The 24,998-nt window shown below is 44.9% G+C and overlaps 1 protein-coding gene across 1 annotated transcript; it reads right to left on the reverse strand.

Annotated features, from left to right (window-relative positions):
• Positions 1 to 1,575: 1,575 nt before the first annotated feature.
• LOC135890309 (glutathione S-transferase theta-1-like) lies at positions 1,576 to 21,697 on the reverse strand. Its single transcript, XM_065417673.1, has 5 exons — positions 21,586 to 21,697; positions 10,750 to 10,837; positions 8,631 to 8,781; positions 2,659 to 2,835; positions 1,576 to 1,776 (listed from the first exon to the last, which is right to left on the reverse strand). The coding sequence occupies exons 1-5, from the start codon at positions 21,695 to 21,697 to the stop codon at positions 1,576 to 1,578; spliced, it is 729 nt and encodes a 242-aa protein (XP_065273745.1).
• Positions 21,698 to 24,998: the final 3,301 nt, after the last annotated feature.

Raw genomic sequence — 24,998 nt, forward strand, 5'->3', positions numbered from 1 at the left:
GGATGGGTCATTACACAAACTAAAAACTATTTCCCCATGCTAATTTTTCCCCTACTGTTATTCACACCTTCTTGTCAACTGTTTGAAATGGTGTCAGATGGTGTCTGCATGCATCTGATGAAGTGGGTTTTAGCCCAAGAAAGCTTATGCCCAAATAAATTTGTTAGTCTCTAAGGTGCCACAAGTACTCCTCGTTCTTTTTGCTGATACAGCCTAACACGGCTACCACTCTGAAACCTCTCAAAATCTTAGCTCTCATAAATACATGCTGTCTCTCTTGAATCTGAAAGAAATAAATGTCGAACCTTTTTATGTTTCACTCATAGCTGTATTTTATATTTTTATAGGAAAAATATAAATAAAAACATATTAATGACCCTCTACTGGAGAAAGGGGGCAGGAGAATTCAGAAAACACCGCATATCCCAGTCAAAGGTCAAATCAGAAATCATATTTCTAATATGTTTTGTTGATCAACGTTGGCTTCACTCTGAGAAGAAAAAGTCTTCTTTCATGCCTTATGGACTTGTGATACATTTACAGAACATTTTATTGCCACAAAACCTAACTTTAGCTTGTTGATAAAATTTAGGTTCAGGTTGAAATTTATAATATATGGAGATATACCTATCTCATAGAACTGGAAGGGACCCTGAAAGGTCATTGAGTCCAGCCCCCTACCTTCACTAGCAGGACCAAGTACTGATTTTGTCCCAGATCCCTAAGTAGCCCATTCAAGGATTGAACTCACAACACTGGATTTAGCAAGCCAATGCTCAAACCACTGAGCTATCCCTCCCTCTTTAGCATATGTTCTCAGTTTGGGAAGGAATTACCACATCACTCCATACACACATAGTTTATAGGTTAAATTTATAAAAATGCTTCCAGGGTATCTTAGAACTTAAAACCTAGTGCAGTAGCACTATTACAACCATAATGACATTGTAGAAAACTTCAGCAACAACAATCTATATAGCTGAGCTAGTAAATACTTAAAAGGAAAGAGGGTGTAAAATATTGAAGTTTTTAATCATGATATTTTCATTGACAATGGGGAGAAAGTTTTGCCTGAGCAAGGACTTCAGGATAAGGTTCGAGGACAACAGGAAATCATGACTATAAGCATACTGAAATACAGATTCCACCCATTTAGGATTCTTTCACAATTGGGTGTTTTCAGCAGAATCCAAAGTCTTTGTATAGTTTTCTCATCACTGCCTCCTTAATTTTGCTGCAGTTCCAGAAGGTTTATGTGTTATTGCTACAGATCACCTAAAAGTAAATATGACAACAAAAAAGTCACAAAGCCCATGCCCCCAGAAGATTTGCTGCCCGTTTATTTGTTCTCAGATGCTTCCTGTGAATTTACAGCTTCAGATTCTAAGATTTCCCCAGCTTCTGTCCCTGAGGACAATGGACTACAATGGACTAAGGGAGGGCTGCATTTTCCACATGGAAAGTGCTGCAGTATTCTTTCCTCCTTATGAAGGGCACTTACTCATGGTGCTGGAGAGGGGGTTGGGGGAGCAAGATGGTGGAAAGATGCAGATCAAATGGTAACAGAACGTTAACTCATTTCATCATTTTCCTTAGCACAGGCGCCAGATGCTCTTTCAGCTGTGGGTCAATTTGGATATTGCTGAGTTCCTGGATATTCAGAATAATCTTGTGCGCTTCCTGGAAGAGCTCCTTCCCCACAGCTTCCTCCACCCGGTTGCGCCATTCTGACAGCTTGGGTCTGTCTTCAAAGATGTCACAACCTACTCCAATGGGCTGCATAGAGAGACACAACTGCAGTGAGACATGCTGAAGCTTCCACAAGGGAAGTCACCGTAAGCGCGCGTGTGTGTGTGTGTGTGTGTGTGTGTGTGTGTGTGTGTGTGAGAACTCATGGAAGAGCATCAGAAACGTTGGGAGATCTCCTAGTCTACCTATGCATCTGGAAAAAAAACTCAACTGGACTGTATTTCTTCGTGCGTTTTAATAGTCCCAAATCCACTCCTGACAAAAGTGGCCAATTTTACTTGATGATGACACACGATGTGGCTAGCACTTATTTTGAGTAATGCTCAGCTACAGTATTAAAGAGATGGGGCTAGAGATTCCATTGGTGGCTGCTGATATTGCCTACTTGCTATTTGTACAGTAGTGAGGAATGCTAAACCAGATAGCAACCTATGAGACCACCACCACTGTTGTAACTTAAGCTGAGGTTTTAGTTGGCGCTTCCCCTCTACTTTCTGCCTGTCTCACCCTCCGAAATGCTTCACTGCAGAGATGCAGCGCTGCTATTTGTTAGCCACTGGGACATGGAATTAGGAGCGGGAAATGCTCTTGCTCTGCAGGATCCCTGCTCTGATGGCCTAGGACCGAGCAACCAATCTAAGTATGATCCACTTAATTTGATTTAAAAAAAAAAGCTCCCCACAGCTTTGCTACTGGAGGAGTTTCAAGTTGGTATCTTGTGGGTCCGGTGTGGGGAAGTATAGGTAGGTCTGGAGGAGAATATTCTAATATGGGAATCTCTCCCTCTGCTGAATTAGATCTGCATTCCTGCTCTAGGGAAATAGTACCACATGCTGCTCATTCCCAGGTAGTTAGACAATACCAGCTTTTCCTTGTGCTGAGTCTTCATGATTACAATCCACTACTCACCTGCATGAGCTCCACAATAGCCATTAGGTCTGCCAGGGAGATCTCACTGCCCACGATGAACGGCTTGTCCTGAAGGAATTTCTCCTCAAACTGCTTCAGAGAAATAGCCAGCTCATCCATAACCTCCTGCAGCTTCTCTGGAGGCAGTGTCTGGCCTGTAAAGAGGGGAATGAGCACCTATGTGGGGAGAAGGGAATAGACTTAGCCTCTGTAGATGTACTTGCACTGGAGTTCCTTTGCCTTTGCAAATGGGATCCACTAAGTTTACTGATCATCATGTCATACACTCTAGGATCAGTTTGAAGTGATGCTATATTCACATGTGGCAAGATCTCAGCTTTCATTAAAAGATGATCCTTTACCCTCCAAAATGCTCACAGTCAAAGCAATCATGTCCAAACACCACACAGCTTCACAGCTTCCTCCCGCTATGGCTTCTGATTAAGCCTCTTGTTTATTTGGGGACTGTGGCGCTGACAGCTAGCCAGCTCAGGTCACAACTTGTTAGAAAAGAACAAAAACGGATGTTATCACATTACATGTACCTGGTAATTACATTTGCTTTAAATGCACGAAAGCTAGTGAAATTATGTTATTGTCTTCACCTGTTTCCTGTGATTGCTATCTTTGTACTTAATTAACCAGCAGTTCTCAAATGGGGAGAACCATTTTAATGGGGTCACCAGAGCCGAAGCCTGAGCCCAACTGCCCGGGGTTGAAGCCTGAGGGCTTCAGCTCTGGCTGATGGGGCTCAGGTTACAGGCCCCCAGCCTGGGGTTGCAGCCCCTGGGCTTGGGCTTTGGCTCCTCACACCTAGGGCAGTGGGGCTTGGGGTCCCCCCACCCCTCACTAGGGGTCATGTAGTAATTTTTGTTGTCCGAAGGGGGTCGTGGTGCAATGAAGTTTGAGAACCCCTGCCTTAGATCAAAGATGTGTTAGGATAAGAGTTGGCTTGATGTCACATTGTTCATGAAAACTAATGAAATTGTCTGGATGCCTATAACTAAATGTATTAGGATGTCTCTGTAATTGAATGGCCCATCAACTGGGGTTGAAGCCTTAAACTTTAAATGAGAAGGTTGTTAACTTCAAAGTATGGGTCATTATGTAAGACAATGGAAGATCTTCAAACTTGGTCTGCATTTAATCGACAAAACAAGAGCCCCTGCAGTGATGTAAACGCTTGCCAGACTTTTCAGCTATAAAAAGGGAACCTGGGAATGATTCTGCATCTCTGATCTATTTGGATGCTGTTAGGGGACATTCCAAATACAAGACAGAGGTCCCCAAAGCCATTTTGGGCAGCCCTAAGAGATTATGGAGAACTAAGCAAATACACCATCTCTGCTATCACTTTGGACTTACAAACTTTGATTCACCTGTTATGTATTTTATTTGCTTTAACCTCTCAGTAACGATCATTTCTTTTTCTTAGCTAATAAATATTAGGTTAGTTTACTAGAGAAATTGGCTTTGGTGATTTCTGGTTTTAATAAACTTTCATCATAAAGTCCAGTTTATCTGGGTGGTAAAAAGGGGCTGGAGAGCTTAAGGGGACTGTTCATGGCTCCATGGTTAGACTAATTCAGTAGTCCAGGAGTGCACATTTGTTACTGGTTTGGTGAAATCTAATTATAGAATATACCAGCAGTTTGGGGTATTGGCCCTGTTTTCTGACAGTCTGACCTGAGATTGACTCTTTCTGTTGTAGCCACATACCAGGCACCGTGACAGGAAAGCAGAGCTCTGATCACAGGTAAAACTGGGAGCAAATGTCTCCTAATCATTAGCATACACAGCAATTCATTCCATGATTGCTTAATCCAGGCCAGGATTTAAGCAGATTCTATGTGGCAACAATATGAAGCACAAGCAGTATTCCTTAGCATGTGGGCTATATATTCATAGATTTCAAGGCCAGAAGGGACCATTATGATCATCTAGTGTTACCTTTGCCATAGAACTTCACCCAGTGATTCCTGCATAAAGATAACTTGTGGCTGAACTACAGCATTTTTGTTTTGGAAAGACATCCAGTCTTGATTGAAAGACTCCAACTGATGGAGAATGTACACATTCCTTGGTATCCTGTTCTAATGATTACTTACATTCCCAGTTAGAATCGAACTTTGCTACAAGGTCTTTGTAAGTCCGGCATCCTGAATAAAGAATCCCCTCTGTGTTTACTACACCCAAGGCCTGGCTCTTCTCCATGGCAAGGGACACAACAGTCATATGGTTTTAATTTGATATTATTAATAAAAAAGATACAAATCCTGCATTTATTTTCCAGGGATCATCAAGTGAATCAGGAAGAAGTTTTATTACTTGGTTCAGAAGCAATGCTGGAGCTCAGCCCCTGTTCAGCATAGTTTATTCAGAACTGGACGTGCCATAGATCTTTCAGGCCAGAAGGAACCATTAAGATCATCTAGTCGGTTCTCCTGCATATCACAGGCCAGTAAACCTCATCCTGTAATTTCTCCATCAAGCCCATAACTTCTGTTTGAGCTATAGCATATCTTTTAGAAAGACATCCAGTCTTGATTTAAAGACTTCTGGTATAGATAATCCCTTACATTCATAGGTCAGATGTTCCAATGGTCAATCATAGCATTTCTGTGTAGTGGCTTGGGACAGCATCTTCCTCCTTTTCCCATTCTAGGGACAGTATGACTTCTCCCATATCCTAGTTAGTGCCCTGTGCTACAGAGTGGTTTTATATCCTTTCCTACCTCCAGTGATCCAGCGGATACTTCCTGGACCAGGGTTATCTAATCAGCAGTGAGATTAAGTTGGATTAGAACATAAACACATAAGAATGGCCATACTGGGTCAGACCAAAGGTCCATCTAGCCCAGTATCCTGTCTTCCAACTGTGGCCAATGCCAGGTGCCCCAGAGGGAATGAACAGAACAGGGAATCATCGAATGATCCATCCTGTTGCCCATTCCCAGTCTCTGGCAAACAGAGGCTAGGGACACCATCCCTGCCCTTCCTGGCTAATAGCCACTGATGGATCTATCCTCCATGAATTTATCTAGTTCTTTTTTGAAGCCTGTTATAGTCTTGGCCTACACAAATCCTCTGGCAAAGAGTTCCACAGGTTGACTGTGCATTGTGTGAAGAAATATGTCTTTTTGTTTGTTTTAAACCTGTTGCCTATTAATTTCATTTGGTGACCTCTAATTCTTGTGTTATGAGAAGGAGTAAATAACACTTCCTTATTTATTCTTTCCACACCAGACATGATTTTATAGACCTCTATCATAACCCTCCTTAATCATCTCTTTTCCAAGATGACAAGTCCCAATCTTATTAATCGCTCCTAAATCGGAAGCTGTTCCATACCCCCTAATCAATTTTGTTGCCCTTTTCTGAACCTTTTCCAATTCCAATATATCTTTTTTGAGATGGGGCGACCACATCTGTACGCAGTATTCAAAATGTGGGGGTACCATGGATTTATATAGAAGTCATATAATATTTTCTATCTTATTATCTATCCCTTCCTTAATGATGCCCAACATTCTGTTAGCTTTTTTGACTGCCACTGCACATGGAGTGGATGTTTTCAGAGAACTATCCACAATGACTCCAAGATCTCTTTCTTGAGTGGTAACAGCTAATTTATATTTTATGTGTATAGTTGGATTATGTTTTCCAATGTGCATTACTTTGCATTTATCAACATTGAATTTCATCTGCCATTTTGTTGCCCAGTCACCCAGTTTTGTGAGATCCCTTTGTAGCTCTTCGAAATCTGCTTTGGACTTAACTATCTTGAGTAGTTTTGTATCATCTGCAAATGTTGCCACCTCACTGTTTATGCCTTTTTCCAGATAATTTATGAATATGTTGAATAGGACTGGCCCCCAGTACAGACCCCTGGGGGACACCACTATTTTCCTCTCTCCATTCTGAAACCTGACCATTTATTCCTACCCTTTGTTTCCTATCTTTTAACCAGCTACCGATCCATGAGAGGACTTTCCCTCTTATCCCATGACAGCTTACTTTGCTTAAGAGACTTTGGTGAGGGACCTTGTCAAAGGCTTTCTGAAAATCTAAGTACACTATATCCATTGTATCCCCCTTGTTCACATGCTTGTTGACCCCCTGAAAGAATTCTAGTAGATTGGTGAGGCATGACTTACAAAAAACATGTTAACAGGAGTACTTGTGGCACCTTAGAGACTAACAAATTTATTAGAGCATAAGCTTTCGTGGGCTACAACCCACTTCTTCGGATGCATCCGAAGAAGTGGGTTGTAGCCCACGAAAGCTTATGCTCTAATAAATTTGTTAGTCTCTAAGGTGCCACAAGTACTCCTGTTATTTTTGCGGATACAGACTAACACGGCTGCTACTCTGAAACCTGTCAAAAAAAACATGTTGACTCTTCCCTAACAAATTATGTTCATCTATGTATCTGACAATTCTGTTCTTTACTATAGTTTCAACCAGTTTGCCTGGTCCTGAAGTCAGGCTTACCGGCCTGTAATTGCCAGCATCAACTCTGGAGCCCTTTTTAAAAACTGATGTCACATTAGCCATCCTCCAGTCATTTGGTACAGAAGCTGATTTAAATGATAGGTTACAAACCACAGTTAGTAGTTCTGCAATTTCACATTAGAGTTCCTTCAGAACTCTTGGGTGAATACCAGCTGGTCCTGGTGACTTATTACTGGTTAATTTATCAATTTGTTCCAAAACCTCCTTTAATGACACTTCAATATGGGACAGTTCCTCTGACTTGTCACCTAAAAAGAATGGCTCAGGTTTGGGAATCTCCCTCATATCCTCAGCCATGAAGACAGATGCAAAGAATTCATTTAGTTTCTCTGCAATGGCCTTATCATCCTTGAGTGCTCCTTTAGCATCTCGATTGTCCAGGGGCCCCACTGGTTGTTTAGCAGGCTTCCTGCTTCTGATGTACTTAAAATGTTTTTGCTATTACTTTTTGAGTCTTTGGCTAGCTGTTCTTCATTTTTTTTGGCCTTCCTAATTATATTTTTACACTTCACTTGCCAGAGTTTATGCTCCTTTCTATTTTCCTCAGTAGGATTTAACTTCCACTTTTAATTTTCTTTGAAGCCTTGTGAGAGCAGGTTGCAGAGATTGGAAGCAATTGTATGTTGCATATGTGACTCATATTTGTGTTTCTTCTTTGTGGAGTTTAGCCAACTGTACTCTAATGTCAACAGAACAGGAAGCTAAACAAGCCCCAAGGTGTTTAGTCAATTACTGACAAGGGCAAAGTTACAACAAGCAAGATGAAGTTATTACATGTTTACTGGTAACTCTCCGCTCAGAGTGTATCCCCATTATTTCTATTCTTGTTCCCATTTTGGAGTAGCATCTGTGTGTGCTGGAAGCAGACAGTCCCCTACAGATTTCATAATTGGTGGGTCTGCAGGGGAGCTGTGATTAAAGAATACAAGCCTTTCCGCTTTGTATAGAAGAGCATGCACAAGGGAAGCAAAAGGAACCCAGGTCCTATTCACATCTCCAAGCTCTCTCTTTGGCTATGTCTATACTAAAACCAAAGGGTGTGATGCGATTTGTGTAGACATTCCTGAGCTAGCTTTAATCTAGCAGTGAAGGGGCAGCAGCACAGGCTTCAGCAGGGACTAGCCGCCTGAATAATCACCTAGGGTACCGGGTCTGGGTGGGCTTGTACAGCCTGTACTGAAGCAGCTTCACTTTCTGAAGATCTGTGCTTCCCTGGCGAGGTTCAGACCTTCTGTGTTAGACTGATATTTTTAAGGGAAAATTATTACCAAAGCCTTCCTTCCCACATCCAAATACTAAGGCAACAATTGCCTATGTGAGGTTTCTTCTCAGCTGGGTATGGGGCCAAGTGTGCTATTTTGGGGAGACAAACTTGCTTTGTCTAGGAGCTGTTTAAATGTCCCATGTCCAGTGAGGAAATACCAGTATTCTGAGCTTTTAGCATTTAATCTTCTTACCTTGATCCACAAGGCCTTGCCAGCATTACCCCGGATGTTGGTATGATGCCATGACAGGTATTCATCTACCCGGGCCCGCTTCTGTGTGTCGGACGGGTACCAGTGATCAGGGGTGTTGTACTTCCGGCTCAGATACAGAAGAATTGCAGTGCTGTCCAGAAATTAATGGGAGACAAACCGTGGGGCAGATAAGGTGAAAGAATATATTGAGCTGCAACAATCTCTCCTCCCTCTGGCCTAATGTTGCTTCCACTAAAAAGTGTTGGGGCTGGGATTTTCAAAGGAGCCTAATGGAGGTAGCCACTCAATTCCCACTGAAAGTCAATCAAAGCTGGGCTGGGCACCTAACTGTTCTAGGCTCCTTTCAGAACTTTAACCTGTAGGAAAATTAAGCCTCAAGATGAAACCAGTGTTTGTACAGTGCCTAGCACAATGGAGTCCTGGTCTATGACTAGTGCTCCTAGGTGCTCCAGTAACACTACTATTACTACTACTAACACTAATAATAATCTGTAGACAATAGTTTGCTAAAAACCCGTTAGCAGCTGTAACTCTTCTGATGCCTCTCTCATCAATGAAGATTTTCAAGGGGTTTGTGTACCAAAAGAAACTCTCTTTAAGTGGCACCCTCCTCCAATCATCTTCATAAAGGCCCTGTCCTGCAAGGTCTCCCCACCCAGAGCTCCTAGTGAGGTCAAGGGAATTCCTTGCACAGAGAGCTTGCAGGATCAGGCCCTTGGTGTTTGTTGCAGCTTGCAGTCCAGTGTTTGTGTCATCTCTAGCAGGCAGGAAAAATCAGCTGGTTAAAAATCTTGGTAATTTGCAATGGCGTATGGTCAGCTATTGTGGTGGGGAGTGAGTGCCATAGAAAAACCTATACTGACAAAAGTAAAGAAAGAAAATACAAGCAACCCATGCCATTCTGATACAGATATCACTGAACTATTTTAGCATTATGACAGTGTTAGCCTGCTGAGCCAGGGCTCTTCAAAGGATGCAGACAGGTCATTTTGTAAACTAAAAATAAGGTTTTATCTGTCTGATGCTTATATGGCCTTTGTCACTGTAGTATCTGAGTGACTAACATAAACAGAAATGTTGCCATGATTTTGTATTTCAGAGTAAAAGTTTTTGTTTGTTTCTTTAGCTTTAAGCATTCCTCTGCAGTGTTCGTAACCCAAGACTTTGTTGTGTAGTGCATGCACATGAGAACTAGATGGCAAAACCCATGCCTAAGGCCCTAGGTGCTATGGTCACACAAATAATACATAATAACAATAGTATGTTTTCATCATGGAAGCTAACATATGCAGAAAAGCAAACAAAGTAAATGAGATTTTTTATTACAATAACCTGAGATGTTAAAAGGTAAGAATTTTAAATCTTTGTGTATGATTTTTATCTTGGCAGTGTCCCTTTCATTATAAAGAGGTTTCAAATGTAAAAAGGTCATTGCAAAACATTTTCAGTGGATACCCATGGCCCAAGCATGAGTGTCAATTAAATTAACCCCTTCAGAGCCAGCAGAGAGGCACATGAGACAAACACTGTATTGTCCTGCTCCAGCCCATACTAGAAAATGCTTGGTTCCCCATGAATAACAAGGATCAATTCATCTAGAATGACTACTCCACAATTTCAAATACACCTAACCAAAGAGGACCCTTCTGAGTATCAGCTCCAAGTCTGAATCATATCATATGTTTGAAATATGTGCATAGATTTAAGAACATAAGAATGGCCATACTGGATTAGACCAAATGTCCATCTAGCCCAGTATCCTGTCATCCAACAGTGGCCAATGCCAGGTGCTTCGGAGGGAATGAACAGAACAGGTAATCATCAAGTGATCCATCCCATCGCCTATTTCCAGCTTTAAACATCTAAATGATAACGCTGCATGTGAGTCAAGTCCCTACCATCTCCTTTCTTTGCAGGAACATAGGAGCTGAGATACCAAAGCAGATCATTGATCTATCTAATCCATAAATGTATATGGCAAATTCTGCAATTTTTTTTTTGTCAGCCATAGGGAATGATACTTCCCAACCCCTGAATTTAATCACCTTATCCCCTCATAAGTATGGTGAGTAATGGAATTTGGGGATTGAATTCTTACCTCTCTGCTAAGGTGAAGACTCCATCCTTCAGTGCTGGCACTTTCTTTAGGATGTTCACTTTGCCAAACTCTTCTCTATAGTGTTGCCCTAAAAACAATTAAAATGTGATAGTCCATGGTCAGAAGTATCTAAACCTGTGAAAACTGAAGCAAGCACCTAGCTCATACGTAACTAGACCATGCATGAATGAGGATCAGTCAAACCCATACGAACATTCTACCTTCACTTCATGGTGTTCTGTTAGAGTTTTCCTACATGTGCCTGTTTCATATTAAAAAGGGGCATAAGTTAAAGAGCCAAAACATAAGCTATGTGTGAACTTTGCAAGCTGCTCAGGTCTGCCAATGGCATGGAGCAGTTCAGGATGTTGCATGAGGATTCAGTCATTTGACTCCTGTCAGTGTTAGTTATTAGTATTATATAGTTTATATTATGTAGCAAATATTATGTATTTTTAAAGGCCCTCTATTTAAGCTAAATGAAATACCCTCCTATCATGCTTTGCACTAGAAATGTATTAAACTGTGATTAGGCTTTTCTTCTTGGTACATGTGAAAATCATCAAGGACAAGATAGCGTGTAGTTGAGGTTTGCTAAAATTAATCAGTAACTATAATTGTTGCAGTTTTCTATAAATATTTTGGTATAGATGTCCAAGAACCTTGGAAAACATGTGCAAACTGGATAAGAAAGAAAAATAGGATACATAATGAGACAATGGAATGTGGGGAATTTCCTGTCCGTGATAAACAACACAGAGGGGTGTGTGTGTGTGTGTGTGTGTGTGTGTGTGTGTCCATCAGTGGTGTGATAAAGTGTAATCCATGGTTAATAATTGTGATTTTGCATGGTCTCAATCATGGTGTCCCCAAGGGTTTGTAAAAGAACCCCTCTGACTCAAACAGTGGGAGTCACACCCCTGAGGTGGCTGTAAGAGGGATGACTTGTCCTTACAAGGCTCGGTGGCACTTGACTGCAGTATTGCTGGTGCAGGTAGCAAGTGGGGATTAAGCCCCAAGCCCCTATGTCGTTGTCTAGCTCAGTCAGGCCTCCCTGTGGGGGTGTCGCTAGGCACAACGTTCCTGCTGAGCCCCTCAAGGGGCACGGCTGAACCTGTGCTCTCCACCGCAGGCCTCTTGCTGGCAGGGTTAAGAGCACAGCTAAGGACCGAACCAGCCCGCAGTGTTGCCACATTGGACAGGACTGGTGCTGAGCTGGAGACCAATTGGCATGAGGGGAAAATTTCCCACCATCCGGTGAATTTAAACCTTGCCTGGGCTGAGGGAAATAGCCCTCTGATTGGCTGTCTTCCCTACCTGCCCGCCTCCTTGGGCTGAGTGACCAATCAGAGCTGCTACAGGAAGAGCTAGCGCTCACTCTCTCTCCACAGCAACCCAAAGCCATTCTCACAGGAGGGGAAGGCGGAAAGAGCCCAGCCCTCAGGGCAGCTCTGCTGCCTCCTCCCGCTTCCCTCACTGCAACACCGGCCCTGAGCAGGAGGGGGGGCAAAGAGCCCATGGAGCTGCCCCCAGCCAGGAAAGGGAGAGCAAACCCCACTGCAGCCCCCAGGCCTGGGAGTGGGGGTGCAGAACCATAGAAGGAGCAGAGGTGAGGCTGGGGCAGGGGCTGGGCTGATTGGGGGCAGGGGCTGAACTGATGGGCTCCAGGAGGCAGGACTGATCTGGAGGTTGGGGCAGGGGCAGAATTAATTGCTGGGCAGGAGATGGGCAGATGTGGGGTAAGAGTTCCTGCAGCAGAGGCCAAAATCACCTCACCCAATAAATCTGGGAAATAGTCAACACTAGTTGTCATACACAGACAGGCACGCACAGACACAGGCACGCACACACATGGGCTGTCCATAAATTATGTAATACATTTTTTGATTATTTTCGAGCCCCACCCACCTCTTGTAACACGTAATAACACTGAAACAAACACACAAAATTAACCACCCACCCACCCCCTTATGTAACTTATGGATAGCCCCACCACCACCACCACCTCACAGACACAAAGGGGATGGGGAGGAGGAGTTAAAAAAAATCAAAAGTCAGACCAAAACAACCACAATATCACCTTTAAAAAAAAAAAAACATGATTTTTGTGGGGTCTGACTCATGGCACTTGAAGTCAGCAACACTGGAATCAGCCAAGGAAAGTGAAGACCAGCAGAACAGGGTTGAGGCACGGCAGTAAGGCCGAGTGTTGAGACCTGCACTGCAGCTGCTTGTAGCTATCCTGTGCAGAAGGGGGATTTCTAGCACCTCTCACCACCCCAAATAGTCATTAACATTAAACAAATCTGTTAACTGAGAGGCACAAACAGCCCTGAGGCAAAGTACAGGGGCAAGGCTCATTATCTCCAATATTTTGAGCTCTGTTGACAGACTGAGCTCTCTGCAGAGTTAGGCTTGGCTTTTGGATTCTGTAACAGACAGAGCAGGCTGTAGGGAGTTGTCTCCATGAGGATTTAGTTGTTGTCCATGATGTTAGTGAGACAAACGATCTCAAATGTGGGGATTCTGTATGTGGGAATCAGCATGTGCATCTTGGACAGTAGCTTCATCGTGTTAGGTTAAAGGGAAACAGCATTCATGTTTCCCAGCAGTCTAAAAGTTCACAAGAAACACCTTTCAAAGCAAGTGCACTCGTGTCTGAGCCTATTGTTAGAGGCAGCCAACAACTGAGTGATGATGTCCTTTATCACAGTGGCAGCAGGAGAGCTCCATGTGTAATACTCTGAACCAGCTTCCAAGCTGCTTTAATAATTAACAGCCCTATTAAGAACTCAAAATTAGTGTCCTTGATGGAACTATTAAATTATTAAAGCAGTTTGGAGACTGGTTCAGAGTCTCTTACAGGAAGCTCTCATGCTGCCATTGTCACAAATGAGAAATTACATCTAATTTTTTTGTTTTATGATGGCTTTACATATTCAATACAGCCTTGCTGAGATTTCTGTCACAGGGCTGTGCAGTGAACCATTCAGGTTTGCAAAGAAAAGTCTTAATGCCAACGCTGGTTTCACATTGCTTCAATGGGATTAATGGTTTATTTATTTATTTATTATGATAATTATTATGACTGATCTTTATATTTGCAGTTTAGCAGAGATGACACTGTAGCTCCTATTCTACTAGGCTGTGCTGGCCACTATATGTGAGAAGCCTGTTCACAGGTTACCTGGTGTTGACCTGACTTGTGGAGTCATCTTTTGAATGAGAACCGGATCTCCTGCAAGTAATGAATGATTTCAAAGCCGCACCTCCAGCTCTCTTGGGGTTATGTACACAAGGGTGGTTGCCCTGCCTCAGAGAGCAATTTCAATAGGTAGTACACACAGTTGTTCATGGAATCAAGAAACTGGTTAGGATACTAACAATAAAGACTCCTAGGTATAAGGCCTTAGGGGAAAGGAAGTTTATTGGACAAAGGAAAAAGAGCAAAGTGGGTAATACGTTATAAAGAAAAGAGAAAAATCAATCCATTTGTCATGGCCAGCCATTCGCCCAGGACTCACATTTCTGAGAACTCCACTTCTTTTTAGTTTCAAAGTTGACTAGGGTGACCAGATGCCCTGTTTTTAAAGGGATAGTCCCGTATTTAAGCCCTCCTGCAGGTGTCCTTACTTTTTCTTAGAAACGGGCAAATTGTCCCATATTATCTGTCTCCCGCCATCAGTACTGGCAGGTCCTTCTGCTGACCAGATCCCTGCTCGCCAGCCACCCGCCCACCAGCGGTGAATGGAGGGGTCCAGTGGCCAATGGTGGGTGTGGGTGTGCAAGTCTTGTGGCGGGGCAAAGCTGCAGCGCGCGGGGCCGGGCACTCACCCTGCTGGTCTATCAGCACAGTCCCTGCTGCGTGCCGGCTCTTGGCCAGCAGGGCCCCATCCCCCGTCCTGTTTCCGGCTGGCATTGGCTGTGAGCTACGGTGACTGGTGAGTGTGGGCAGGCACCAGGCGGCATCTGGTTATGTGTCGCCTCTGCTGCCCACCCACTGGTCCTTTACATATTCCCGCTCCCCTGTCCTCTCCCTCTTCACCTCCTCCAGCCCCACTGCTCCTCCATATCCCCCCCGGTGGGGCGCGTCCCGCTCCCAGCGCTGTGCGGAGAACCAGCCCCCGGTCAGAGTGCTCAGCTCACCAACAGCCTGGCTGGCAGGCTCCTTCCTTCCCTGACTGCCTCTGGCTGGGCCAGCGCCCTGGAAAAGCCCAAGACCCTCTGGCCCGGCGCGCTGGCCAGGAGGAGCTGAGCCCTGCATGTACCAAAGCTCCGCACAGCGCTGCCAAGGGGAAGCCTCTCCGCCCCTCAGCTAAGCTCTGGAGTGGCGGGAGGGGAGGGGGAAGCGATTTCCAGCCTGTTCACATCCCGACACTGCAGGCCCTACAGTAGCCCCCCCGGGCGGGTGCTTAGCACCCTCTTCATCCGCGTCCCCCTTCCTGGGTCCTGCCCCCAGGGAGCGCAGGGCTGCTCTGTGCCATAGGCACCTTCCCCTGCTGAGCCACCTGTCTGGCTGGGTTCGCTGAAGCCCCTGCAGTCAGGTTCCCTGGGCCCTGGTGCACAACGCATCCTTACAGCTTAACCCCTTCCTGCCCGCGCTGTAACCGGGGGACAGGAAGTAGTGGGTTATGTTGGTGTCCAGCAGCAGCCTGGAGATGTTAGCTTCCTTGTGACCATAGGCATGTGCAGCACATTTCATTAAGGTGTGCACCAGGGAATTTTTTTTTTCTTTTTTTAAAGGCGAACATTTATTGAATACTCAATCATAAAGGATATTATTTTTATTCATCAAACAAACTGAAGAAACTAAAACTTAACTAAATTTTTTTTTAAAATTAACAACTAAACTTTACTTAAATTAAAACGCAAAGCCACTTTTTTTTTGAGACATTAGGGTGTCCCTGGACACACCCCGTACGCATGCCTATGCTTGTGACACTGTGCAGGCAGGAAGGGACAAGCTGCTTCCAGCCACAGGGGAGTGTGGGGAGGGGGAAAGAGATGAGCTCTGCAACGACAGGGGCCAGGTCATCCCTCCCTCCCCCCCCCCCCCCCGCGGCTGGAAGCAGCTCCCATTCCTTCCCTCCCACACAGCGCCAAAAGGCTGCTGCTGGCCACAATTAATCTGGGGAGGGGACATGTGTCCCTGCATACCCCCCGCTCCCCACACACACACGTGTTGCCTCAGGAAGACGTGGTGCCAGGTACCAGGAGAGCCGGGTCCGTCCTGGGGGCCCAGCCAGGCAGGGAGGGCGGAGAGTGCCGGGCAGGGAGGGTTGGGTTGCTTGGTCACCCCCCTGTGTGAGAGAGGTGTACAGGAGTGTGTGTGTGTCATCTCTCCCTACGTGAACCCTAAAGCCTTAAATATAAGAAGGTAAATAAAAATAATCCAACTACGCAGTATTCCTTTTTAACAGGGGCTCAGTCAACTTGATGTTAATTTGAACATTTGTACTGCAGTTTTCATTGATTGCCGTTGAACTAGCTTGAATACGAGTAACTTTACCACGTCTCCTGTATTCAGCATAGGGAAATACGGTCACCCTAAAGCTGGCAGATGGGTGTAGCTGGAAGCTGCAGTCAGTAAATGAGTAACAGTCATTTTAAACAATTGCGGGGGTCTAAACAGAAGCAAGCTGAGTGCTTCTGATAAATACACAGTCCTATATAGTGCTCCCATGCAGACATTCAGGGCATCTCTACACAACAATGTCCAGTGCCCAGGCTGTCCTTCCCTTGCAGATTCTCTGTAACTAACCAACTAAACTCGCTAGACATGAGTGTAGGGCATTCCCTGCAGTGCCACAGAAGCAACCACAATACAGATGAGTCAGTTGGGCATCCCAGGAATAGAAGCACACTGGTCAAACCACAGAAGCCTCTCCCTTAGCTCCCCACAGTAGGGAGTTAAAATAGTGCCATTGCCTTAGCAGTGAATCCTTCTCTCTCTCAACAGGCTGAGCAAAGCTTCCAGGGGCTGGAATAGTGGAATGGATTCAGTTAGGCTGTGCATCCCTTCACAGGGTTTACCTTCTTTTGTGTCTCTCCCATGTGTAAGCAGAGTCAGGATGAGCTCTACCCTGACATCTGGTGGTGAATTATGGCTAATGTGGAAAATAACTTCAGGGGCTGAACTTGTTTGCATAGGCACATCCACCCCGCCTAGCATGAGCCCACGGCAGCCCAAAATGGTCACTTTGGCTGCTCTGGGATCCCCAGTTTCTCTGTTATTGGGGCAGGAGGAATAAAGTGTTGTTACCCTGATTATGTGAATCAACGACAATGAAACTGTTTTATGACAGAGGGTCTCACCATCACCTAAGTAGCACTCGCTAGACAAGGGACATTGGTTCCAAAACCCAGTGACTTGAGAGAGGCTGGTGGCAAATATTTGTACTTTGTGGTGTGGGCCCTCTTTGTGAGCCTGAAACACCAATTGCACCTTCTCTTCTCTCCACTGTTGAATGTCAGAGCTAACTTTGATTCTATTAGGAATCTAGTTAAAGGCTGCTGAGGTGAATTCACTTTGGGCCAATGGTGCACCAGCACTGGGGCTCCCCTACTACAAGCTGAAATCACTAAGAGCTGAAATCACAAAAGAATTTAAGTTACTAAGAGCTGAGATCACCCTGAAGCTATATTGCTAAGCGGTTGGCGGAGCAGTGTGTGGGGATGGCTGGGGGAGTAGAGTGGAGCAGAGTGGCTGGTAGAGCAGAGCAGTTTGTGGGGCGGCAGGAGCGGCTCCCGGGACGGCTGGTGGAGTGGAGCAGCTCATGGAAGGCTGCAGCGGAACCCCACGGAGAGGCGGGCAGTCGGCCTCGGACCACGTAAGGTGCCCCTTAGCACCCTGTGCGCCCCCCTCATCCCCCCCCATTTCCACCCAGGCTGGGGGGCGGGGGTAAAACCCTGCAGATAAACTTTTGAACTCTGGGGCTGCACTGACCAGGGGCAGAGACTTTTGGGTTGTTGGACTTTTGGGACTTTGGGTGATTCTTGGGTTGCTGGATTCAAGAACCAAAGGGAAAGGACACGGCCCAATTTGCTGGGATGGGTCTTTGCTCATGGTTTGGTCTATGAACTCTAGTTGTGGTGTTTTCCCAATTTAATGCTGATGTCGTTTACCTCATGTTATCAAACATTTTCTGCTACTCCGAGACTCTGTGCTTGCGAGAGGGGAAGTATTGCCTCTTCGAGGCGCCCAGGGATGTGTGTAAGATTTTCCCAGGTCACTGGGTGGGGGCTCGAGCTGGTTTTGTGTTACGTTGTTGGGAGGGGACCCCTGTGTATTGAACCCGGCCCTTGCTGCTATCAACTCGGCTGGCAGAAGGGTTACACATGCATCATGGGGCACTGGCTGGCAGGATGACAGCAAGAGGCTGCATACAGCTGTCTCTGAGCTCTGCCCCTCTGTGTTCTCCTCCAAAACAGTCCCTCTTATCCCCTCCCTCAGCATTTTTTACAGGCTGTGAGAGCATTTTTCCACTTTCAGGGAACACAAAAGCTCTACTTGCTCATTAAGCACTGACAGCGGAGAGGACCCGCTGACTTGCGCTCACTAGAATTACAGTTGTTTGAGTTTCCCTGAAAGAATTCTACAAAATGAATCAATAATGTGATGAATTCCAGATAAGTGGCAGTTTATGGAGGAAGGGTAAATTTAAAAGGAAACAATTGAGATTCTGGTCACAGAGCAAAACTGGAGAGGGAAGAATGTGATGACCAGGTAAAAGAAAGCAAGTATGTCTCCTCTTATTGGTGGGACAACAGGATTCCACTGATATTGGGTGAAAACAAAAGTGCTTGTTGATTGGACAGCAATATTTGCTCTTTCATATCTAGGCCTTTCAGACCTATGAGCAGAGATGGTGTTTGAGGAAAATCAGCCCATTAGCTTGAGAAAGCAGCACATGGATATAAACACACATATTTGCTGTATCTGCAGAAACTGCCCATAACTCCCTGGCATGGATGTGCCATTGAATTTCCTGAGTTATAAGCAGCCTCCTGTTCACAGCTCCCATTTAATTGAATAGGTAAAACTAGACACCCTGTACTTCCAAAATGACCCCTGTCTAGGATTGCCAGCTGTATGGCTCCTGCCATACAAAGTGATCTTCTGGTTGCTGGATCCCAAGAGGCCCGTCTACACTGCAAAAAGCAATGTTACAAGACAATATTTCCCCGACCACTTTATAGAAAATATTGTTCTTGCTGTGTAGATGGCACCAAACAGTGTTATACATGTTGCCAAAGCCCTGTAAAGCTCAATGTGTTTCCCCCTTCCATTCAGATGAGGCCAACCCATTTTAAGAAGATCCAGGGGTTATCTTGTTATAACATGATGCCGAGGGACGGTTCTTGGTTGTTATTTCTAAAGGAGAGAGGCCTATGGTTTGTCAGGCTGAACAACAGGTGTTGCTTGTTAACTGGTTGTAAGCCCTGTTAGTCAGCTGAGGAGTCAGTGCAGGAACTCTCTGCGAGTCCCTATTCCAGGGAGAGGAGAAGCTGCTGAGATGACACTGGGGGAGGAACGGGGGAAGTAGAGAGCGAGGAGTGGCAGGGGGAAGAAGAGGGCCAATTCAGGGCCCCCAAAGCTCTGATAGAAAGGGGAAACTGTTCATTTTTGTAGGATTCTGTCTCTTTTGTGTAATGCAAGAGCAGTGTCTGTAACTAGGACCCTTACCTTCGTGTGAGTGTCCAGGGTTATTGCCACCTGGCATTTTCCTCCCCAGAATGGAATCTGCCAACAGACAGGTAGATTACTGTGACCGAATGCACCCCTGCATTCGCACTCTACACACTAGTGTAATGGTCTTTGTACAAAATATGCCTTGTGAGGTATCATTTGAAAACTAATAGCTTGCTGGTCAGTAATGTGTGTAGCAACCTTATATGTAAAGTTATGAATTCTTCCTGAATTATGTTAGTGGCACAAGTTCAAACCCATATAGCTCCAATTTGGCAGAATTGGTCAAGCAGGCCTGTCTTAAACAAAAGAAGATGTGTTTAACTCAATTTACATATAAGTAATAAACAAGGTCCTTAAAACAGCAAGAAGGAGACAAGGCAAATCTGCATTTTAGCAAAACACAGTAGGGAACCTCTTTCACCACCAGATTCCTTGTCTCTGTGCTCACAGCAGCCCTGAACTTTTACTCAGGGTAACTCTCAGGAAAATGCATTTCAAAGGGTGACAGACCTATAAAAGTGAGGGGCAAAAACATCCCAGGTTCTCTCCCTATCCATCTCTCTCTTGCGCCTGAGAAGGCAAAAGAAACAGCCTATGGACTTGGGAGCAGATCCTGACCTGAAACTTGGTCAGCAGTGTTACTGGAAATTTGTGGTAAGAATTTCACCTTGGACCAAGCCTAGTTTAAGTTTAGTACTAGGAAGCATTTTATCTTTATTTTACTAGTGATCGTTTCTGATTTAAATGCCTTATACTTGTACTTATTTAAAATCTACCTCTTTATAGTTAAATAAACTTAATGTATTCTTTAATCAAAGCTAATCCAGTGTTGTGACTTGTTTGGGTAACACCATTTAGGGTAGCAAACTATTGTATATTGATCCCCTTAGAGGAGCAATGAACCTAATGTATCTGGACTGTCCAGGAGGGGGCTGGACAGTACAGAACACATTTTGGGGAGAAAATCTGGGACTGGGAGTGTATTAGGGTCACTCTGCAAATGGTATCAAGGCTGGTGGAATTCAGAGTGTGACTGATGTGTGGCTGGCAGGCTGCAGCTATACACAGACATTCAGGGTGTTACCTGCATGCTGGAAGACTATTTGTGAGCAGTGCAGTTGGGAGCTACAGCAGCAAAACATTGTGATGCACTCGAATTGCAGGACAGGGGTGACACAACCCCTCACTGGTCCGGATTGCACTCCCCAATGTCATAATTACACAAACCAGAGGGACAAAAGGAAAAAGGCCTTAAATACTAGGGGGTCCTTAGACAGGGCCTATTTTCTTCCCACCTGAAGTAAAGCCCATGCTGTCTACAAATGTCCCTGCAAACCTCACATTCCAACCTCCTCATAAACTTCCAACCCTTTTCCTAAAACCTCCTTTACCCTCATCTTCCTACCCCACCCCCAAGCAAAACTGACTGCCACACACATTTTATCCCAATCCCTATCTCCCCTGTGTGCCGCATCCCACACAGGAAAAACTACCTCCCCACAAACAGACTTCTCATCTCCCACAAACTCCTGGCCATCTCTAACTCTAACTCCCTTCCCACTAGGAAAGATCCCAAGATTTGAACTCAGCTTTCCAGCACCCAGGCCTTGTAACACCTGTCTCCAGACTTCCCTATTCCACTCAGACTCCCTCTCAGCAGAAAAGGCTCCCGTACTTTGCACTGCTCTTCTTTCACTGACTTCTGTAAAGTCTGTTACTAGCAGAATAATGAGGGGTTTTCTACCTGGAAATTTACCAAAATTTCTATCCTGGAATATTCCAGAAAAGTTATTTTTGTATGAGCCTCTACGTGGACTCTCTTATTCCAGAATAAGCATGTCCATACAAGAACTGATACCAAAATTATAATCAACCCAGAATAACTATTTTGATACAATCCCACTATAGAAAAGTCCTTAAAGGAGGAAGGGAAATGCACAGAAATCCTGGGGGGGGGGGATGGGGGGAGAAGGAAACGCACCACAGTTCCTTAGGGCTTGGGGAAATGGGTAATATAGCGCCCTTTCCACAAGTGCAGGAAGTGTACTTTGACTCAGTTACTCATGTACAGGTGCTAAGCAGGCTCAGCCCCCAAGAGGGGATGGGATGCAGAGTGGTAAAAAGGCTCAGCTCCCCTCACTCACCTTTGAACAGCTCCACATGCTTGAACTCAAAGGGGATGTTGTTCTTCTTTGCGAAGATGTAGACCGCTCGGCAGGGCTGGGAAAGCAGATCCAGGTAGAGCTCCAGCCCCATCCTGCCTGCTGGGCACAAGGAGCAGCAGTGAGAGAGAGGCTTGTCTTAATATGGCTTTGGCAGCAGCAACAGACAGGGCGGACAGAAATTTCTCTCCAAGGCAGACAGTGGCTTAACTTTGAACCAATAGGGAGAGCCCTTTCCCTGGACTGCCACGTGTTCCTCTAGGGGAGGTAGAAGGGGCAGGGACTGCAGTAGGTGGGTGGTAACTTTCCCTCTCATTCAGAAAAGGACTAGACATTTATACATAACACTGAGAACAGCCACTGTTATGTTACATGGGATAGCAAAGTACAAGGAATATCAATAAACCTTCATCTTCAGGCCAACGACTAACTGGTTAAGCAGCTGGCATACTGTGACCACTGCTTGATACCCAGATCACTGCTACCTTGTAATCCCCCATCTGTTTGTTTTATCCCATGTGTCTCTCATCATAGATTGGAAAGTCTCTGGGGCAGGCACCAACTTTTCATGATATCTATGTACAATGCATCGGACAATACAGTGGCTGATCACACAATACAAATAAATAATAATAATTAATTAACTGCATGGAGTTAGGAAGACCTTTCCTTTATGCAGGGGCGGCTCCAGGTACTAGCGCGCCAAGCGCGTGCCTGAGGCGGCAAGGCGCGGGGGGGAGGCCTGACGGTTGCCGTGAGGGCGGCAGTCAGGCAGCCTTCAGCGGCATGCCTGCGGGAGGTCCGTCGGTCCCGCGGCTTTGGCGGTAATTCGGCGGCGGGTACGCCGAAGGCGTGGGACTGGCGGACCTCCTGCAGGCATGCCGCCGAATCCGCGTTACCAGTGGACCTCCCGCAGGCGCGCCGCCAAAAGCTTCCTGCCTGCCATGCTTGGGACGGCAAAAAAAGGTTCTTCCATAACTGTGGGGCTCTTGTACTTTCCTCTGAATCATCTGGTACTAGCCACTGCCAGGAACAGGATACTGGACCAGATGGACCACAGGTGTGATCCAGTGTGGCAATTCCTATTCCTATTAGAATAGTGCCAGCTCCCAACAACCAGCACGTTGACATTGTCCCTGAAAAGGGACCTTCACCCAATTCAGAATGAAGTCTCATTATTATTTCTAACTGCTCTAATCTCTGAAGTCTCTGTAACCCTTTTATTATTTGCTGCTTTTCCATCCCCTTGGGGAAAGCAGCATCAGGTCATTGATCAAAAGCAACTGCAAACCAGGTAGTTCAGCAAACTCAGTAACCAATAGGAGACAATGGGTTGGGAGAGAGGCTAGGATTTGGGAGACCTGGGTCCAAGTCCCTGCTCCATCACAGACTTCCTGTGTGACCATGAGCAGGTCAGTTAGGTGGGAGTGAGGCACCTAAATACCTTTGTAAATCCCATCCTTAGTCTTTCTTTGCCTCAGCTCCCCATCTATAAAATGGGGATAATAATACTTACCTATCATTAACAATTGTTAGGCACTCAGATACTACAGTAATGGGGGATATATAAGTACATAAGATAAATAAATTTCCCCTCTACAGTTGTCTAGGACTGGCCTTTGGGACCTAAGAAATCCACTGTCACAGGCCCCTGGTGTTTAAGGGCGAGATCCCAGACTAATCTGTAGCTTTGTGAGGCCATGCTGCCCAAGGAGTCAGTGGTGGCATCAGAGCTCCGGAAAGTTTCCATCCAGATGGCTGTCTGCAACTGAGACTGCTCCACTGCTAAGCAGCCATTGTGGTCTTTGCTCTCAGGAGGGAGAGCTCAATGACATAAAAGGCGTTTCAGGCTAGTGAACTAAGCACAGGACCGAGAACAGTGACATTATAGTTAGGTAGTTAGGGTTTAATCTTGCATGATTAAGGCACATTATAGGGCTTTCATTTACCTGGATCATCAAGACCTGTACTGCCAGTTCCCAGTATAATAAAGTGTATTTCTAACAGCATCAAATTACAGGCCTGCAACGTGTCTCCACATGCATCACCTGGGTACCTGAGACATGCAGGACAGACAGAACCGAGTGGGGAGACACTTTGTTTAGGAACACTGGGGGGCGTGTGTGGTCATGTGACCTAGTATGCTTGCTGGCAAAACCTTTAGTAATTAAAAAGCATTATTAATATCTCTAATCAGTTTAAGAATTTAATATTTTACTGATTTATATTTCTCTTTAATCAAATAATTACAAAGTATATAGTTATTGTTTTTAATTTGTTTGCTTGTGAGAGATTGAATTATTTGTGAGTTAAAGTGTGGTAGCCACTGCTTTAGGGCGGTTAACCCTTTGTCTCATTGGAGGCACTACCAAGAAGCTTTTTTCTTTAGCACAACAGGAGGAGGAGTTGGCCATCTAGCAGCAGCACAGCGAAATGAGACCAGCAGGTGACAGAAATTTTGGAACTGTCCAAAGACTGTGAGGTAGGAACATAAGAATAGCCATACTGGGTCAGACCAATGGTCAGTCTAACCTAGTATCCTGTCTTCTAACAGTGACTGGTGCAAGATGCTTCAGAGGGAATAAACAGAACAGGGCAATTTATCAAGTGATCCATCTCCTGTCATCCAGTCCCATCTTCTGTCAATCAGCGGTTTAGGGACAACCAAAGCATGGAGTTGTGTCCCTGACCATTTTGGCTAATAGCACTTGCTGGACCTATCCTCCATAAACTTCTCTAATTCTTTTTTTGAACATAGTTATCCTTTTGGCCTTCACAGTATCCCCTGGCAATGAGTTCCATAGGTTGACTGTGCCTAATGTGAAGAAGTACTTCTTTATGTTTATTTTAAACCTGCTGCTTATTAATTTCATTGGGTGACCCCTGGTTCTTGCGTTATGTGACGGGATAAGTAACATTTCCTTATTTACTTTCTTCACACCATTCATGATTTTATGGACCTCTATCATATCTCCCCCAGTCCTCTCTTTTCTAAGATGAACAGCCCAAATCTTTTTAATCTCTCCTCATATGGAAGCTGTTCCATACCTCTAATAATTTTTGTTGCCCTTCTCTGTACTTTTTCCAATTCTAATATATATTTTTTTCATATGGGGCGACCAGAACTGCACACAGTATTCAAGGTATGGGCGTACCATGAATTTACACAGTGGCATTATGATGTTTTCTATTTTATTATTTATCCCTTTCCTAATGGTTCTTAACATTGTGTTAGCTTTTTTGACTGCCACTTCACATTAAGCAGATGTTTTCAGAGGACCAACCACAATGACTCCAAGTTCTCTTTCTTGCGTGGTAACAGCTAATTTAGACCCCATAATTTTGTATAGGTAGTTGGGATTTTTGTTTTCCAATATGCATTACTTTGTATTAAT

Source organism: Emys orbicularis, chromosome 16, assembly GCF_028017835.1.
Source record: "Emys orbicularis isolate rEmyOrb1 chromosome 16, rEmyOrb1.hap1, whole genome shotgun sequence".
NCBI lineage: Eukaryota > Metazoa > Chordata > Testudines > Emydidae > Emys > Emys orbicularis.

Coding starts and splice junctions, on each gene's coding strand:
- LOC135890309 (XM_065417673.1), bottom strand. CDS start 21,697: ATGGGGCTGGAGCTCTACCTGGATCTGCTTTCCCAGCCCTGCCGAGCG. Junction 8,782..10,749: donor GTCTTCACCTTAGCAGAGAG/GTAAGAATTCAA, acceptor ATTTCTGGACAG/CACTGCAATTCTTCTGTATC. Junction 1,777..2,658: donor CTATTGTGGAGCTCATGCAG/GTGAGTAGTGGA, acceptor CTCTCTATGCAG/CCCATTGGAGTAGGTTGTGA.